Source organism: Somniosus microcephalus, chromosome 4, assembly GCF_052327205.1.
Source record: "Somniosus microcephalus isolate GS21.2 chromosome 4, FLI_Smic_1.0, whole genome shotgun sequence".
Taxonomy (NCBI): Eukaryota; Metazoa; Chordata; class Chondrichthyes; order Squaliformes; family Somniosidae; genus Somniosus; species Somniosus microcephalus.
Window position 1 is genome coordinate 224737453 of NC_140990.1, and position 20720 is coordinate 224758172.

At 42.9% G+C, this 20720-nt stretch overlaps 1 protein-coding gene across 4 annotated transcripts in view; it reads right to left on the bottom strand.

Moving 5' to 3' along the window:
* nab1b (NGFI-A binding protein 1b (EGR1 binding protein 1)) overlaps positions 1-20720 on the bottom strand; it is a 99690-nt gene that overhangs the window by 15301 nt on the left and 63669 nt on the right. For all 4 annotated transcript variants that reach the window (XM_085985860.1, XM_085985859.1, XM_085985858.1 and 1 more), the window contains exons 2-5: positions 14343-15176; positions 11644-11777; positions 11482-11533; positions 4281-4400 (exon numbers count right to left, since the gene is read on the bottom strand). In XM_085985860.1, the coding sequence (XP_085841986.1) occupies positions 4281-4400; positions 11482-11533; positions 11644-11777; positions 14343-15161 (1125 nt within the window). In that variant the 5' untranslated portion in view covers positions 15162-15176. The remainder of the gene's footprint in view (positions 1-4280; positions 4401-11481; positions 11534-11643; positions 11778-14342; positions 15177-20720) is intronic.

Genomic DNA, 20720 nt, shown 5'->3' on the forward strand with positions numbered 1-20720 from the left:
GTAATGGCCTGGATTTTCCAGGGCCCATGATGGCGTACACGCAGCGTATGCAGTCATAAGGGCCCCGCAAGTTCCGGGATTCCGCATGCGATGCACATATGCGAAAACCTGGAACTTGCAATGTCAATTTTCAGCTTGATCAATCGTGCGAATTCGCAGGAAATGGACATTCGCTGGTGCAGAGTTGGGCTATTTGCCCAACTAATGCCCAGTGAATGCCCATGAAACCCTTACGCTTGGTAAAAGCAGATGCAAGGCCTTCTTTTACCAGCATAAGTGTTTAAATAAATATTAAAATAATTTTAAAAAAATGATTTAACCATACAAAAATCTTTAAAATTAGTTTAGGTTATTTTTGGCCCCTTGAAAAATGTTTACATTTATTATTCAAAAAATTAAATGTTTGTTTTAAATGTTGAATTAAATTTGACCATGTGATGATTTCTTTTTATTTCAATGCTGTGATAGTGTGTTTTTTAGGGGATTCCTATTCATGCTTATGGGGATTCTGTACATAAATGGAATCCCCATAAGCATAATGGGAATCCCCCTTTGTCATTGGTTGGGCCTTGCCCACATGATCCCAGGGACACTTGCAAAACACCTGTGCCCCTGGGATACTTTGGCCTTTACGCAGACCTACGCCTGCAGGCCAGGACCGCAAGAGTCCGAAGGTCTGGAGGCACCAGGTAGGTGTGTACTTTTCTTGCGGTTCAGAGGCATTCGCCCGCGGGAAGCCTCCGACCCCAATATTTATAAAATTGTGCATGCGTGTGGTTGGGTGGGGGTGGGGGGGGGGGGGGTGAGAAAGAGGTCAAAATATATTGTAATACAACTACGAGGGATAAGCAATCTTTTCAGGATTAACTTAACAGGCAAGCTTTTAAAAAATCTTTTCACTTTCTTTAAAACAGGGGCAACACATTTTGGTGAAATAGTTGGTGGCATCATTAGAGAAATAGAAATACCATGGAAACATACCAAAGTAGTTGCATTTAGCAGAAACAATTTGTAGTTTTGATTTTTTTTAATTAAAAAAATGACTTTTCCTAGTCAAGTCTGAGCAGCTCACCCATCTTAAATGGTTAGGTCCAAGCAAAATACATCCATAGAATGCAACTATCTAAAAACTACACAATGCAAAATGTGGAAGCAGTTAGTGCTTCCCTGGAGGGCAGGGCTTGCCAATCTCATCCACATTTGGAGGAGGAAACCTGGGTAGGGTTTTCTGTGATATTCATGCATAGGGGTAATGTTCTAATTGATGTAGCCAAGTAACAGCAAAGTTTGTCCCTGGGAATGGTCACAAAAGGTCATCAGCAGCGCCACTGATTTATGGTAACTGAAGGAAGTCCTTTTTTTTTTTAAAAAAGAAAAAATTCCATGGGATTCTGGAATTTTACTAGTATACTGGGGATCATATTCCAGGATCCCATCGTTTAAAAAAAATGTGGGTATGGAAACAAAATGTTTGAATGCATACAGAGTGTACTCTGTTGGAAGGTGCTGTGAATCCAGTGTCTGCATAATTCAGATTTGTGTCAATGTTTCGCAACACTAGTTTTGTTTGATAGCATTCAATACAGCACCAAACCCCTCTGATTGGGCTTGGCTGCCTTTCAATAATAAAGGTGGAGTAGCACTGAAGGAGCTTCAATATACTTTAACACTACCACTTACTCAGCCCAGATTGTGGGAGAGTGCGTCAACTTCCCACATTTACACTGCTAAATCCAGCTCTCTTACCTCAGCAATGAATTGAAGCGAGTTTATGATGCCGGAATAAGAGCCAGCTTCAGCATTGAACACAAGGAGATGATCATTTACCATAATCCGAACTAAACAAGCGCCAGTATAAAGCGGAACAGCAGAAGCCAGTATCCCGGAATGCAATGTTTACTGTCTATTTCTCAATAAATATGCAACCCATTGAATTCGTAAGCTCATGTGGGTTAGTCCTGCTCTTGGATGCACCTCACTCTTGCAGCCTGGTAATTGCAATAACAGCATTATATAGTGCATATAAATGCTTGTCAAATTGAGCCCAGTGTGGCAGCACCCCCAGTCTGGCCTAGTGTGCATCCCCGCCTTGTGGCTAGGCTTTATATTGGGACTAGATTTGGAAGCAGTATAGCATGAACTGCCTTAAGAGTTATTGCCGTATCAATCTCTCACTTTCTCAATGTAATGAACCCACTTCTGTGTGTGCAATCAGATCTAAACTTTTGTTCCTTTCTGCTGGGATGGAAGGAACCAATGAAGCCTGATCAAGAATTGATATTGATCTCTGGGATATATTCAACCCATTTAACAGAACTCTGCATAACGCACAGTTAGAGGGCATACCCCACTTACATTGTAGAAATACTGGTGTGAAGCCACAGTTCACGTTATCACGTAAACATGAGGACAATACAACTGGACAGCAGTTTAGAAGAATAAATGGACAACACCACTCAATCAGGCACCAAGAACATAAACTGGGCCTGGATTGGGCATCAGATTTGGTATAAACACGTAAAAAAAGACAATATACATTTATCTCAAGATTTAGTTAGTTTGAGGTCAATGAATCAAAATTCAGTCAGAACTCAAACCGTTTTGAAAACGCATTTATTTCCCACAGAAACCGTTTTCCTTTTGTATTTTATCAGACCCACATGGGACGACATATCTGCAGTTGATTAGCAAGGTTATCTGATGAACGGCATTCTCCACTTTTTCCATTTAAAACTTTCACAAAATAGAACATGTCTGGAAATCTTTAACATGGCAAGTGTGAATCAGGGGATAGGGAGTATTTTTTTTTGTAAGTTTTTTTCCCCTCCCATTCAGGAGGCTGACTGACTAATTCTTGACTTTACTGCTCAAATTCTACAACTGGCAATATGTGGAAATAAAACTCATCCATAGGGAGACATTGAAAATTTGCTGCCACATACGTGTGGGTTTACTACAGCTAGTCATCAACAGGTCTTGAGCACTACTGCTCAAATTATTTCAGAGCATCAGTATACATGTTCCAGTCACCACTCAGCTAGTGTCACTAACTTGTTCTCCGTCTGATTTCTCTACTTCCATTTTTCCTCTCAATCCTTATTCTTACTCCATATTACGGTATCTCGGTTTTCCTTTCTTCTGCAAAGCACCTCAACATGGATTGAGGGCTCTGGCTGCAAAAGAAAGCCTCAATATCTCCACTGTCGAACAATGGTAATATTATACTGAACCATATAGCTGGCTTTGCCTCAAAAGGAAGTGTTTCTATGAACCAACCAACATTCATGGTATTTTGAGAGTGAAAGATACACTCTTGGCCAAAATGTGGCTGGAGAGTGAACAAAGTAGGACGTTTTCCATCTTTGCCATATGATTCGCTTCTGGAGAAAATTTTTTTTTTTGATCTATCTGTAGTTTGCACACTTGAAAGGGAACCAGGTTAGCCCTGTGGAATGATATTCTGTTTACACCGTGCATAAAGTTGGAATTTCAAATTCATAAGAGCCAAGGATCTGCTTAGGGATGCTAACCTTTTGCCATGAACATGACATTGAAGTATTGGAAGAGAACCCGATTTAAAATGCAACTCATTGGTAAATGATAACAGAGGCATTCTTTAAAAGAGAAATTAAACCTCCTGCAGGGTATACATTCACATCATGAAGCTAGGCAACATAATTGCCTGCACTGCTCATGGTTATATGGCCCATACTAGTTAATGGTTCATTCGCTGTAGATTCCCAACAGTTACGGTCTGCGGCTTTCAGCCGCACCAAAAAGTAAGATGCCCAGCACTGCAGCCACAGCTTGTACCATGGGAACAGTTCCACTTGCTTATTGCTCAGTCCCTTGCTGGGATATAGAGTGTTTGCAGAAAGACATGCTGTCATGATGACGTAAACAAGTGGCGTAGATTTTCAAATAAAAAGACAAACAACTGAAACCAAAACTTGTGGTTTACACCATTAAGGTCACCCTCACCCACTGCCCTGTAGAGGCAATGCAGCAGTGTCAAACTATATCTGGGCTTAACAAGCAAATCAAACCAGAAGGCTTTGTAATCACTTTCATGCTCCAAATGACGGTGTTCATGACATTTAGGAATACAAGAGAAAGCTCTTAGTCACCAGTGTTTCATATGGAAGGCAGTCTAGAAACTTCAACATTAATCAATCTGTCCACTGAAACTTATTTTATTGTTTAAAAAGGTCCTCAACGAATACAAGGATTTCCCAAATATTTATAAATTGTATGCAATTTTAAAACTTCCAATTTTGTACCTGAATATTACGAACCATGGCATCATCACCTTTCATCTTGGCTAGGGCCATTTGCTCTTTTAATGTCTCTTGTCTCTGTTGCAAAATCTGTAGCGATTCTTGAATATGAACAGAACCATCCTGCAAAAATGCAACATCAGTTAAACACCTCATCATTATAAAGGCTTTTCATATCAACCAACTACAGTCATCAGTAAAGGCAATGGCCCGAATTTTGTGAAATAAATGACTGAGGCTATCAGCGCTCACGGTTATTATGGAATAAATAGAAACATAAAAGATAGGAGCAGGAGTAGGCCATTCGGCTCCTCGAGCCTGCTCCGCCATTTAATGAGATCATGGCTGATCATCCAAATTCTGTACCCGATCCCTGCTTTCTCCCCATATCCCTTGATCCCTTTAGCCTTAAAAAATATATCTAACTCCTTCTTGAATATATTTAATGAACTGGTCTCCACTGCCTTCTGTGGTAGAGAATTCCACAGGTTCACCACTCTCGGTGAAGAAATTCCTCCTCATTTCTGTCCTAAATGGCCTACCCTTTATCCTTAGACTGTGTCCCCTGGTTCTGGACTCCCTGACCATCGGGAACATCCTTCCTGCATCTAGTCTGTCCAGTCCTGTCAGAAGTTGCAGTACTCATCCATTAAACAGACAGAAAAAAAGTTAGGACTGATGCATTCAGGTGCAAGTTTATTGTTGATGGCGTGATAAGTCTGAATTACTGTCAAACATCTCTATGGCCCAGAAAATTTAATTTACGAAGTAATTATCTGCATGAACATTTTTGTGTCCTTCTGCGCATACGCGCGGTCGGCCTCACTCCTTCTTGCACATGCGCGCCTGATCTTGGGCGGGGGAAGGGGAGTAGGTTAGGAACTTAGGCGTGGGGGGGGGGGGGGAGGAGAAAGAGTAGGTCAGGAACTTGGGTGCGGGGGGAGGGGTTAGGTCACAGGAACTTGGGCGGTGGGGGCAGGAACTTGTTTCGGGGGTGGGAGAAGATCTTAACCCGTGAGTGTGAGTCCTGACAGTTCCAAGTGAGCCCTGTTCTGTCTGGAGTAGGCAGTCAGAATGACTCAAATTATAAAGTAACTGATTACGTAGGCAGGGAGGATCGAATTACACATTCCAGAGAAACTGCTGGGTGTATCTTGTTCTCCAAGGGGACCAATCAGGACTCGTCACCATACTGTCAGGAAGGAGTGGCCCCGGGAGTCCTCAACATTGACTCTGGACCCCATAAAGTCTCATGCCTTCAGGTCAAGCATGGGCAAGGAAACCTCCTGCTGATTACCACCTACCGCCCTCCCTCAGCTGATGAATCAGTACTCCTCCATGTTGAACACCACTTCGAAGAAGCACCGAGTGTAGCAAGGGCACAGAATGTACTCTGGGTGGGGGACTTCAATGTCCATCACCAAGAGTGGCTCGGTAGCACCACTACTGACCGAGCTGGCCGAGTCCTGAAGGACATAACTGCCAGTCTGGGCCTGTGACAGGTGGTGAGAGAACCAACATGAAGGAAAAACCTACTTGACCTCGTCCTCACTAATCTACCTGTCGCAGATGCATCTGTCCATGACAGCATTGGTAGTAGTGACCACCGCACAGTCATTGTGGAAATGAAGTCCCGTCTTCACACTGGGAACACCCTCCATCGTGTTGTGTAGCACTACCACCGTACTAAATGGGATAGATTCAGAACAGATCTAGCAGCTCAAAACTGGACATCCATGAGGCGCTGTGGGCCATCAGCAGCAGCACAATTGTATTCCACCACAATCTGTAACCTCATGGCCTGGCATATCCCTCACTCTACCATTACCACCAAGCCAGGGGACCAACCCTGGTTCAACAACAAATGTAGAAGAGCATGCCAGGAGCAGCACCAGGCTTACCTAAAAATGGGGTGCCAACCTGGGGAAGCTGCAACACAGGACTACATGCATGGTAAAAAGCAGAAGCAGCATGCTATAGACAGGGCTAAGCGATCCCACAATCAACGGATCAGATCAAAGCTCTGCAGTCCTGCCACATCCAGTTGTGAATGGTGGTGGACCATTAAACAACTAACGGGAGGAGGAGACTCCAAGAATATTCCCATCCTCAATGATGGTGGAGCCCAGCACGTGGGTGCAAAAGGCAAGGCTGAAGCGTTTGCAATAAACTTCAGCCAGAAGTGCCGAGTGGATGATCCCTATCGGCCTACTCACGAGGTCCCCACCATCACAGAAGCCAGTCTTCAGCCAATTCCATTCACTCCACGTGATATCAAGAAACGGCTGAGCGCACTGGATACAACAAAGGCTATGGGCCCCGACAACATCCCGGCTATTGTGCTGAAGACTTGTGCTCCAGAACTAGCCGCGCCTCTAGCCAAGCTGTTCCAGTACAGCTACAACACTGGCATCTATCCGACAATGTGGAAAACTGCCCAGGTATCTCCTGTCCACAAAAAGGACAAATCCAACCCAACCAATTACCGCCCCATCAGTATACTCTCAATCATCAGCAAAGTGATGGAAGGTGTCATCGACAGTGCTATCAAGCAGCGCTTACTCACCAATAACCTGCTTACTGATGCGCAGTTTGGGTTCCGCCAAGACCACTTGGCTCCCGACCTCATTACAGCCTTGGTCCAAACATGGACAAAGGAGCTGAATTCCAGAGGTGAGTGGAGAGTGACTGCCCTTGACATCAAGGCAGCATTTGACCGAGTCTGGCATCAAGGAGCCTTAGTAAAACTGAAGTCAATGGGAATCAGGGGGAAAACACTCCACTGGCTGGAGTCATACCTAGCACAAAGGAAGATGGTTGTGGTGGTTGAAGGTCAATCATCACAGCCCCAGGACATCACTGCAGGAGTTTCTCAGGGCAGTGTCCTAGGCCCAATCATCTTCAGCTGCTTCATCAATGACCTTCCCTCCAACATAAGGTCAGAAATGGGGATGTTCGCTGATGACTGTACAGTGTTCAGTGCCATTCACAACTCCACAGATAATGAAGCAGTCCATGCCTGCATGCAACGAGACTGGATGACGTTCAGGCTTGGGCTGATAAGTGGCAGGTAACATTCACGCCACAGAAGTGCCAGGCAATGATTATCCCCAACACGCGAGAGTCTAACCACCTCCCCTTAACATTCAACAGCATTACCATCGCCGAATCTCCCACTATCGACATCCTGGGGGTCACCATTAACCAGAAACTTAACTGGACCAACCACATAAATACTGTGGCAACAAGAGGTCAGAGGCTGGGTATTCTGCAGCGAGTGTCTCATTTCCTGACTCCCCAAAGTCTTTCCACCATCTACAAGGCACAAGTCAGGAGTGTGATGGAATACTCTCCACTTGCCTGGATGAGTGCAGCTCCAACAACACTCAAGAAGCTCCACACCATCCAGGCCAAAGCAGCCTGCTTGATTGGCACCCCATTAAACATTCACTCCCTCCACCACCAGCGTACTGTGGCTGCAGTGTGTACCATCTACAAGATGCACTGCAACAACGCGCCAAGGCTTCTCCGGCAGCACCTCCCAAACCCGTGATCTCTTCCACCTAGAAGGACAAGGGCAGCAGCCGCATGGGAACACCACCACCTCCAAGTTCCCCTCCAAGTCGCACACCATCCTGACTTAGAAGTATATCGCCGATCCTTCATCGTCACTGGGTCAAAATCCTGGAGCTCCCTACCTAACAGCACTGTGGGAGTACCATCACCACATGGACTGCAGCGGTTCAAGGCGGCGGCTCACCACCACCTTCTCAACAGCAACTAGGGATGGGCAATAAATGCTGACATTGCCAGCAACGCCCGGATCCCATAAATGAATTTAAAAAAAATCAGCGCTTTTGGTGTTGTGAATAAACACGTCCTTTAATTTAACATAAGTGGTGTCTCATTCCTTCAGAAATGAATTATTGTTGGAGATTAAATAAAAGAAATCAACTAAAATTGTGTTTTTACTTTTTCTCTCTGTCCCTCATCTCTCTCTTTATTTCGCTTTCTGTACATGAATTTATATTGACTTAATTATGATAATTTATACTTCCTGGTTTAGACTCTGCGTGTCTCAGTGAGGATTCTTCAATCTGACTGGTTGAAGAGACATGCTGTTGCTTGACCTGCTCACACACTCCCCAGATCCCCTGTAGAGGGTGCTGCACCGAAAAGGATCTCTAGTAACCTAAAATTGCTGCTCAAAAGCCCGTGGGCACCTGTAAGCTAATGAACAGCAAACACCATTCCTTCGCCGCTGACTGCAAAATCTGGGCCAATATGTTATGCTTCTATTCTTTACTGCAACCGAGAATTGCATTAAAAACTCTTTAGGACACAGATTTTTAAAAAAAGAATTAGTTCCACAAAGCACAGGGAAAAAGTCCACATGGGATTTCACAGATGCTGGAGAGATATACAAGATACATTTTGGCTATAAATTTGTGGCATAGAAACATCTTGCAACAAAGTTGCACAAAAGCTAGAGATCATTCCCATGCACTGTAGGAGGTCACATTCAGAAGTCCTCTCCCTTAATGCAGGTCAATTCCTGCTATGGACATCTCCAAAATAGATGCCTGGAGTACTTCACAATCATCTGAGAATGTTTCTGGAGAGGTTGCAGAGCACTGGGTACAATTAGCTTTGCACTGAGCCAATTTTGTGGCAGGTTACCAATAAAAATAAATGAAAGAACTCCCAACATGAATTAGGAAAATGCCAGTAAGCCCATCAAATTCACTCCTCCTGCAGTCCATATGCAATCTACTCTACTGCGGATCTCTGTATTAGCCGTTTAATCTCCCAAGGTCAACTTCTGCATAGATAGCCCTTGATCCTGGCTCTCTAATTATCTACTCAAGTTAAACAGTTTGCTTATATATCGCTCTCATATACAAGTAAACTGTACAACAGGGGTACAGAATTAGAGGAGAGCCAGGATCATAACCCCCCCATCCCACCCACCCAAACCCAGGCCTTTTTTTTTCAACAAAGTCTATGTGAGCCTAACTTCATAACATTGAGCACCAAGTCCTGGAAGCATCCTGCCATGCTTCTCTCAACCCACCTCAACACATCATTGCCCTTTCGATAAGGTACCCAAAATGCAAATATGACATCAACAACGATCTAAGCAAGGTTGAAATAACTTGTTTTGACTTTATAGTGAAATTCCTTGAAGAGAGATCATAGTAATTAATTAACTTTGTTGACAACTGCTTCACATTGTCTGCAAACTAAGTGAATGAGCACCAGTAGTGTGACAATTTATTTTCTTTCCCAATGGGGAATAAAAAGAGCATTTACAGACATTGAATACTTTTGCATGAACGTGTGTTTAGATTGCAAATACAAGGAGTGTGGCAAGGGTGAATGGCTGCAACCACTGCATGGTAAAACAGGCTGCACAAGAACAGCAAAGTAAAATAGGCCTGCTCTGCATATTCCAAGTAGTTCCAGTTCTAAACTATGTAAACATAGGCAAGGATTACCACAGTGTATCGAACAGAATAGGAATTTAAAGCTTGGCTGCTAACATTTACTATTAGCATGACACTGACATTCATAGTAGAAATGGAATTCTGCCCAGTGTGTGCATGGTTCTGGAAAGCATCCTTTTTAGCAGCCCAGCCATGAACTGCCAGAAGCATTACAAGTGAAACTTGCAGATTCAAACAAGAGTCAGTCCAGATACTTGAACCTGTGACCTTTATGTTATGAAGGAAACTTCCTAGCATTCCACTACTGGGCTGCTGAATCCTGAGAATCTTCAGAGTTTGTGAAATTGGAAGTCTGCTACTGTGCTTTCTGATGTACAGTTACCACCATTGGTTTCTGATCACTTCCAAACCTACATTTCACTGCTTAGAAGTCACAGATTATTCAAGTTTGGTATTCAGCCTACATTAGAAGAAAGTCCAGTTGAACTATTAAATAGAAGACACTATAGAAACACAATCTAACTTTAAAGCATTTCTGCAATCTGCTTAAGCCCTATATCATCTCCCACACCCTCAAACCCTTAGATTCTGGCCTAGTGCGCTTCCCGCCATTCCTTTCACCCACTAATTAGTGGCATAGCCTTCAGCCACCTTGGCCCTACTCTCTGGCACTCCCTCTGTCTCTCTACTTCTCAAAACCTACATTTTTGAACAAGCTTTCAGTCACCCCTCCCAATCTCTCCCTTCATGGCTTGACATCCATTCCCTTATCTCCCTCCATCTATGAAGTGCCTTAAGCCTTTTTTAACATTAAAAGCTCCATATAAATGAAGGTTGTTATCTGTAGCAGTCAAAAAGTAGTAACAAGTCATTTGAATCTTGAGGTGAAATTGTACCTCTAATGCTCCAGGAATGTTTTGATACATGCTGAAGAAAGGAAAGCTTTATTCTATTTTTTTGGCACAACACAACACATCATAGTGAACACCAATGAATTGATGCATGAGGATGTCCACATAGTTGTGGTATGATCACTAAACAGTTCAACATTTAGTTGCCAGAACATAACACTTGTCAATGTGTGTAAACACTTGCATTCGATATCGCCAACTGCCATTTAAAATACTAACACATCCTCATGGATTCTGTTCACTTAAATAACCACAGCCTACGGTAATTACATCTGTAACTATTTAAAAAGTGTTTTTTTTAATACATTGTAGGCTGTGTTATTTTAACTGCATACATAACCTTTGCCCCAATTATTGTACTCTGTAGGATTTCTGATTTTATCAATTCGTACCGCACCCATGTTCTTTGTGTGAGCCCCAACAGCATGAATTAATGTGCACAGAAGTCCACATTCTGCACATTTGCACTCAGAAAACACAATCACAGTTTATTTAATTGGTAAAGGGACCATGATTTCAAAGAATGGAATCTTCCACTCATTTAAAATGCACAAGAGCAAGTTCCACCCTATGCGTGGCCCATTTTGCACACTGGCAACATATTTGTTGGCTTTGTTGTATTTCTTCTTTCCTTTACTAGCTCTGTGCTTCAGCACATTTGCTCCAATTTACTTCTCAGAAACCAGTGTGCATATTATATGAAAGTCTGAAACTTCCTGACACTATTTTAATGTGTCATCAAGTTACGGTCAGAATCTACACATATCATTCATACCTTCAAATATTCACTAATAGAAGGGACATTTAGGAATGGGAAACTTGCACATAAAATAAACCACACATTACCTCCGTTTTTATTCGTTTGGGAGACGATTCATCCTGTTCTGCACATCTAGACCTGCAGTTAAATACAGACAGGCAGCTTTTAATAATCGAACAATGTGAAATGTTCAATGTCAGGAAAAGATCAAATACAAATTTCTAGATTTAAAAAAAGGCGGCTCTCACCTGGAGGTTTTATAAGTGTATTTGTAGGTTACTTCTCGGGAGACTTGTCGAGATAATGTAAATAGTTCATCTCTCCGAGTGAGCAATGCATTATCCTTTGTACAGAGTTGAGCGGCTGCTTCGTTAACAGTTAGCTGTAAACAAACGTCAAATGATGAGTTGGAGGGCTACTTTGATGGCTCAGCTGGTTAAAGAGTGAGAGTAGCTAAGCCATACTTAGCAGAAAGATTACATCCCCAATCTATAATGAGTCAGCTGATCTCAGCTGGGGCTGTGGTAAAGGGGCTACTATAACATCAGTGGCTGCACTAAGTAACTCACTGAATGTCAAGTGCTTTGAGAGGTTTCTGAGAAACAGGGAGGTGTTATACAAATGCAAGTTCTTTATTACAATCTAAATTGCCAAAGGAGGGAGGGGTCAGAAATCACCAAAGGTCCTCTCTTGATTGCTAGCCATCGACCCCTGGTGGAAAAGGCACCTTTGTGTTGGCTGGTTGAGAACAGAATAGGGCTCAGCTGCAATGTCCCTTATGGTTAAATCACCAGCCAACACAAAGGTACCCTTTGCTTCTAGGCTCACACATCCTAGAAGCAAAGGGCACCTTTGGATGAGATAATATACTGTAGATGATGTACCCAACAAGATTTCAATTCCATTCAAGATAAGGAGGGAGGTAAGAAAATTGCTGGAAAAAGTGGCAAGAAAAAGTCTGTGTTTACAAAAAAAATTCATGCTTTCCATCACTGAATTAAAACAATCAAATAGCACAAAACTAAAATTACGAGAACAGACCCCCATAATGTAACTTCAGTTATCTTTCCAAGGCTAGATGGCACAATGGCCAACAACACAGTCCTTTCCACAAGCATACATGATGTTAGCAGTGGTGCAGCAGAACATACTCTTCCGAGGCTGGAATTGAGGTACGTTATTGGGCAACAAACGTGCTAGTTGTGCCTCTACCTTTATTGGGATATTTTTCACATTAAAAGCAGCTCCTCAATTAAAATGTTTTTTAATGATAAGAGGATTAAGACTATACGAGTTCTTCAAACTGTAATGCAGTCAAAAAAGATTGAATACCTTACTAAGCTCAAGTAAATGAAAATGTTACATAAAAACAGCTATTACACACTTTAATTTGATTTGTTACAGTTAATAGAAAAATGAGTTATAATTTCACAAAGTCAATGGCCCAGATTTTGCTGCCAAAATAACAGCGAGTTTAATGGCGCTTGCCATTATTAATGTGTAAATTGTTCAGCTACTTGGAGAGGAAGAGATACCACGTGAATTGCGAATTGCCACAAGTTGCTGTACAAATGGTGTCGCTCCCATTAGCCTTGTAAATACGACAGCTCGCCCTCAACCTCCCAGTGAATTTCATGAAATTGTTGCATTTGTGCATTAATTGGCAATTGACAGGATGCCTATGCCTGCTACTCAACTGCGCAAGTGCCTTTCTTTTTTAAATGAGGAGATTTGTGTTCCTGGAATGCCAATCAACCTCGCCAGCCCAGAAAGTGAGCAATTTAAACTGTGGAGTCTCATTCCTACAGGTGGTAAATTGTTAAGAGAATTTTATTTATTTTTTAAAACTTTTCCTTTGGGTCTCTTTTTTCCTCTCTTTCTCAATCTTTTTTCCCCCTCACTTTCTGTTCCCGATTTCACCCTATTTCCTTCTGTTTCTTTCTCAATCCTTAAATCTCATAGGTTAAGGAGATAGACAATTGGTCATGTTGTTCACCAAAGTTCCAGATGCCCTGTTGCCTTTGTCATGCCGTTAGCAGTTCGCACTGCCATCAACTTACAGGGCAAAAATTTTGAGCTGAATGGCGAGGAAAAATATCTAACAGGGCTGCGAGATGCCTCGCTCCATCAAAATCTGGGCCAATAACGAAAAATGACTTGCTTAGAAGCTGTGTCCAGAGAAGGCTAGGTTAATCCAGATAACTAAAATTCTTGAGCGTTTTTGACATGCTTCCATTTAGACTCATTAGAACTACTGATAATTCTGCAAAAAGTGGAAAATATTCCTTGATCTGTTGTAATTTCTGCAGCTCGATATAAAAATGTGATTGGATAACAAATTTAAACAAAACCAACACGCAACAGTTCTGGTAACAGCAACAATACAATCCTGATCCAGAAAGCACTTGTTTACAAAATACTGATATCCAATACAGTAGGCAAATTAGTGAGACTCTCGTGGTTTTGACCAAACTAAGACTTTCTCACACCTGAATAGTCCTTAGGGAGTACTAAACCTTTTTAGGGTACAAGTGAGCAGGGAACACTCTAATGTCAATTTACCTTTTACATCAAGATCAGATTACTTTTATTGTTCGTTCTTCAGCCCAACTTTTATTGTAAAGTAAGCACAGAACATTAAATGACTAAACGACTTGCTTTGCACATTCTTGTAACAGATCCGAGTACCCAAGGCAGACAACACTCCCACCCACTATGAACATATGCATGAAGATGTCATTTCTAAACTAGGGCGGGAGCTGAAATCCTGCCCACTTTCCAATACAGAAGTACATGCCTGGCCTGATTATTGTGGCGAAACACCAACAAGAAATAAATCTTGGGCTCCACCTGTTCTACTGAAGGACTGCAGAATGTAAAATGTTGCAAAGGGAGTGATGTAAAAAAAGAGAAAAGTAGAGTACTAGACATTGAGAAATTCCTGTACCTCATGAAGTGTAAGATGCTTTCCATCCTTCCTTTTGGAATCGAACCGTCCATATATTGCACTATATTTTCGAATTTCTTCTTCTTTGTGGGGGTCACCATCATTCATCTCAAAGATGTGACTGATCATTTTTGCTAACTTCTTATTGGTTTTTAAAAATTCTTTCACTTCATTTCCGTCTGTTTTTGGAATGCCTTGAACCAAACGCTCAACAGATTCTGTAATTGCAGCGACCGCAGCAGCGTCAAGATTTTCACCATTTTCTTTCGGCGAGGACGGAGACGCAGGATCAGTGGGGGAAAGACTGTGTTCACTCTCAGTAGTGGACTGTCCTTGCCAGAACCGTGGTTCATTGCATATTTGCAGTGGTGAATTCCCTGCCACGCCAGGCTTGTTCGGGCCCACTCCCTGTCCACACATCGCAGCCAAGCATTTTGGGAACTTCACAGGAGGTTCTCGAAGATTACTGTTTCTTTCATGACTGTTAGCATTTGACCCAGGAAAAGCAGCTGAGCCCTCAGATACTTTGTACAGTGGGATGCTGCTGACTGGGAGAGAGTTCAGGGGTTGATTGAAGACAGAGGGATTTGTCACCCAGTCTCTCAAAGCTTTTTGCAACCTCCTGACATGCAGAGGTTTGCTAGCCATGCCAACCAGGGCCATGATCTCCAAGAATTCCTCCTCCCCTGCTTCACAGAGCTGCTGCACATCGTCTCCCCCTTGCTGAATGAAAGCATCATAATAAGACAAGAGGTTGGCTCGCTGTAGAATGCGATAGAGTTGCAATTCACCAAGGGTCCTTGGTAAAGAAGATGCCATGACCAAATGTAGCACCTGCGTTTAAAAAAAAGTAAATTAATTGAAGTAAAAACCATTTGCAGAGTAAATGTCAGACTTTGGCTGTTTACACAGTGAATTCTGAGTACGCTCATACCACACTCCACCTCTGCCGTCTGTAGGTGGCACGATACAGGCTCCTCTTGTTTGAAGCACAGACATTCGCCAACGTTTACAGCCTGATAACTTGCCCACAGTATTATGCTATACAAAGCATGAGATAGGTAGTCCCATGATACATCCATAAGTGTTAACTAAATTTATATTTTGTATTTAAATTAATATTGTTCTTCATTTAAAGCTATATTAGTGACATACCCATTTTATTGAGCTGCAAAATGGAATTATTCCACATCAAAAATATTTCTAATATATTACAACAATGAAAAGAAATGGTAACATTCTCTTCAAATGCAAATTATGAGTGCTCACTGATTAAAAACAATTAACTTAACCATGTTTTTGTCTTAGTTCTGAATATTTTTATTAAAACTGTGTTGATGGCATCATTGGCTGAGTTATTCAGCCAGGCACTGTGAGGAAATTGCATTTATCGTACTAGTCATCACATCAGAGTGCTTGTTATTTCAACTGCGTGTGTTAATTCAATACCCTGTCATTGCAAACTAAGCAACTCCCAGTGTTCCAATCGCTGGAAACCCTCTGTTGCAGGTGTGGCAGCAAAAGAAAATAAAAGATGCTGGTAACTCAGGATGTGAGTGAGTGTCTCAATAGGTTGTAGCAATTCTAAAGCTGGGATACTGCAGGGAGTGCTAAACAGAGCAAACACAATATGAGCTCTTCCAAGGGGATGCATGTAGCGATCGTCAAATTAGCATTTTTAAATCCATGGGGCCTTATAAGAGCGACATGTTATTGAGGTATTAAAGTCTCAGTCAAAAGCACCTATTGCATTTCTTTGCTACTTAGTAAATCAGAATTTAATCTTTGATACTTTTCATTATTTTTTCCTTTTTTTTAAAAAAACTTCTCCTACCATGTTACATAGGTAACATGGTAGGAGAAGTTGTAAAACTCCAACTTCAGTTGTATAACTGATCTGTAAAGTGGAAAAGGGTAGGAAACAAACTAAAGTTTTCTTACAAAGTATCATGTAACATACAGTTAACAACAGGAGTGCAGTGTAAGGGCCATTCAGCCCCTCGAGCCTGGTCCGGTTATCACCATTCAATATTTAAACACCAGCCAGCAGTGGAAATGGGTAGAAACACATATATAAAAGTTTATCTATAATTATGTTAACTGTGGGAAGAGATACAATTGGAGTGTTACCTGCAGAACTATAGACAAAGATAATATACCATCTGTATTGCACCTCTTTATATAAAGTTCCTTCTCCAAGGTAAGAAACAGCTGGGCTCAGAACCTTGGTTGTAGTGTATGTACCCGTCTATCTTTAAGGGAACTATTGAATGTAACCGTTCACCTTTAAGGGAACTACTTTAGGTGTGGCACTATTTGTTTGGCTTCTGTATACTGTAATACCAATAGTGACCACACCAGTATATAAGTGTTGTGCCAGGAGTTATTGGGCAGATTCGCCCGGACCTTCGAATAGTAAAGACCTGTTTTGTTTGTTACTTCTGAAGTCTGTGTATTTATTAACTGCACAACCCACAGACTTTACACTGGTCTGCAATTGTTTCTTCCCCATCATTCCCATCTTCCTCCACCAGGTTTGCAAACCTCTTACCATCCTACACTCTAATCTCACCAAAAGCTAAAACAATCAGTCTAGTTCAGTGGACATGTTCAGCCACCTCAGAGATATGCATTAGACATGCAGTGTATGATTTACCAGGCTACTAGAGTTTCATGTGAATAATGTCATATTCAATAAAATATAGCTGGTGAAGTGATAAACTAGAGCACTTTGTGAATATATACATATTTTAGTTGGAACTGAGGCTAAAGCCAAAATAAAAGGATTCCATCAATTACTTAAGGGGGGAGTGCCCTTAAATAACTGATCTGTAAAGTGGAAAAGGGTGGGAAACAAACTAAAGTTTTCTTTCAAAGTATCATGTAACATACAGTTAACAACAGGAGTGCAGTGTAAGGCTGTATGGGGGAAAAATTCGGTTGCTTTGTGCCTCCCGTTAGCACCCTAAGAGGATGCTAACGGGGCGCAAAGCAACTAGCGCCCGGGCATGGCGCTGCCAACACCTCCGGCAAAATTCAGCGGAGGTTAGTGGCGGCGCTAACGGTTAGCACCTCGCGGTGGTGCGCTGCCAGCAATGACTTCGTCACCGTGCGCAGCGCCCCGCTCGCGATCTTCGGTAGCACCCCCCGATTTACCGCCAGACACTATATCCGACGGGGTCAGGGGGGCCTACCTGCGGCCGGGGCAGCGCTATTTAAAGGCGAGGTACCGGGCAGCCATTTTTGTTGCTGGTCACCTGCCAGCACCTGCCTCCGCTCCCGTCCCCCTGACCCGCCCCCCCCACTTCGAGTGCCGGGCTCTTTTACCGGCACTCCAATCCCCAGTGGCCCAGCTGGGCCCTGGGTTGCACTGCGCAAGGCCCCTCCCCTGTAAGAAGGGGAAGGAAGGCCTGCAATACTGCAGCACATAGCGCACAATATTCCCTCGCCACGCCCAAAGAGGGAGGCAGGGCGCTTCCAGTAGCACCCCGCTTCCCTCTTGGGGCGTCTCACTTAATTTCGGCCGCCTCACTTAATTTCGGCCGCGGGGGCGCTAATTTTTCTGGGGTGCTAAAAGTAGCACTCCAGTGAAGTAAGCGCCCCAAAGGGGGAGCGACTCAATTTCTTCCCCTAAGACACTAATGGGGGGGGGGGGGGGGGTGATGGTCAATCATCACAGCCCAAGGACATCGCTGCAGGAGTTCCTCAGGCCAGTGTCCTAGGCCCAACCATCTTCAGCTGCTTCATCAATGACCTTCCCTCCATCATAAGGTCAGAAGTGGGGATGTTTGCTGATGACTGCAGTGTTCAGTTCCATTCGCAACTCCTCAGATAATGAAGCAATCCATACCTGCATGCAGCAAGACCTGGATGACATTCAGGCTTGGGTTGATAAGTGGCAAGTAACATTCGCGCCACACAAGTGCCAGGCAATGACTATCTCCAACAAGCAAGAGTCTAACCACTGCCCCTTGACATTCAACAGCATTACCATCGCCGAATCCCCCACCATCAACATCCTGGGGGTCACCATTGACCAGAAACTTAACTGGACCAGCCACATAAATACTGTGGCTACAAGAGCAAGTCAGAGGCTGGGTATTCTGCTGCAAATGTCTCACCTCCTGACTCCCCAAAGCCTTTCCACCATCTACAAGGCACAAGTCAGGAGTATGATGGAACTCTCCACTTGCCTGGATGAGTGCAGCTCCAACAACACTCAAGAAGCTTGGCACCATTCAGGACAAAGCAGCCTGCTTGATTGACACCCCATCCACCACCTTAAACATTCACTCCCTCCACCACCGGCACACCATGGCTGCAGTGTGTACCATCTACAAGATGCACTGCAGCAACTTGCCAAGGCTTTTTCGACAGCACCTCCCAAATCCGCGACCTCTACCACCTAGAAGGACGAGGGCAGCAAGTGCATGGGAACATCACCACCTGCAAGTTCCCCTCCAAGTTACACACCATCCTGACTTGGAAGTATATTGCCGTTCCAGAATTTTGACCCAGTGATGATGCAGGAACTCCCTCCCTAACAGCACTGTGGGAGTACCTTCGCCACACGGACTGCAGCGGTTCAAGGCAGCGGCTCACCACCACCTTTTCAAGGGCAATTAGGGATGGGCAATAAATGATGGCCTTGCCAGCGACGCCCACATCCCAGGAACTAATTTAAAAAAAAGCAATTCCTGTTAATAATTATAGCAGAAAACGTCAGCATACATACTGAATAGGATTTCCTATTTCATATGGGTGCTGGATTTTTTTGATAAAAGTATCAACAGGAGGAATTAAACCACCCAAAGACTTCAGATATCAAACCAATCACAACTTAAAGTTATTCAAATCTGTGAAAATTTTGCAATCTCAAATATGCTTCTAGCCATTTTATAATGTACAACATGAAACCATTTGTCTGAACATCTCTCTAGCAGCACTGACCAGCCATCCAAACTGGTTGCAGCTTCCAGCTTGTCCTGCATGTATAATTATATACCATATAGTAAATTAGCTTCCTTGCTAAATAATTAATAAAATACAACTGACCTCTACCACTCCTAAACATCCACCAGCACATTACTTCAAACATTTTCAGCCTCCTTTTGAAATCCTCCAATCTCCTTGCTCATCCCTACTGCTGCAATCTTCACACTCAGTTCTTCTGACTGGTGTCCCCTCCTTTCTGCCATTGGTGACAGAGCTTTAACCCACCATTCTGTAATGCTCTACCCAGATCCCTCTCCCTTGCCACTTCTGTCCCCAGTTTTAAAAGCCTTTCTCTTTTGCCTATGCTTATGGTCACCGCCCCCAACTTCAGTTCCTCTTCCTACTTGGGTCCAATGATCTCTCTGTAAAGCATCTTGGCCACATGAAAAAATACTATAAAAGTGCATGTTGCTGTTGCTACCATTTACTTATCCAAACAGGTCAGTTCCCCAGTTTTGATAAATGCTGTCCATTTTCTCCTATTCTTGCCATTTCTGAGCTGAACACTGGAGTTTGTATCCTTTCTCCCCACCCCCTCCCCCCAACCCCCAGTCAATTTTCAATGTTTTACTGTGCAGCTTCTTGTACCCATCTTAATAAAAAAGTGCAACAAGAGCAGGGGTTTCTTTGGAAAATATTATTCTCACATGACAAGCAAGAACAGGTTATAAAAATTCATACAAAAAATATATAAAAACTAGTCAATCTCCTGTGGGATAACTGAGCTAGAGGGTGTAGACATATTGGGCCAGATTTTGCTGTAGCCGGGCATCTAATGGTGTCTACCATTAGTTAGACTTGCCCTTCTAATCTTCATCTCAAAAACATTTTGCCCACTAAGTTGCTGAAAATGCGAGCTGATAACAGCGCAGTGAGGGAAACTGCATCTGGAGCCTGAGTGAACAGAACAACCAACAGGGTATCTCCTTAAACAAACAGATAAAAGGATTGAGAATTAAACACAGGAAAGACTGAGAAGGAGGGTAAATTAAAGGGGCTGAATTCAATGTTAAATCAGTTACAGAAAGAGCAACAAAGAGAGGGAAATAAAGATTCAATTGAGAGAGAGGAAAAAGACAGAACGGAAAAATATATATATTTTTTTTTTTAATTTTACATTTTTAAAATCCCTAAAAACAATTAACAACCTGAAGGATTGAGACTCCACACTTACAATAGTTAACTTTTGGTGGCAGAAAAGTTCATTGGCAGTCATCAACACTAATCACTTTGTTAAAAGGGTACTTGCGCTTGTACTTACTAGTCCTAAATATCTGTGCCAGATTTAGTTTGTATCTACCGTGCAAATACAGCAACTTCACGACATTCAATGCCTGTCAATGGCGAGACAGACAGCGAAATGCCGTTTTTGCGAAGCGGCAC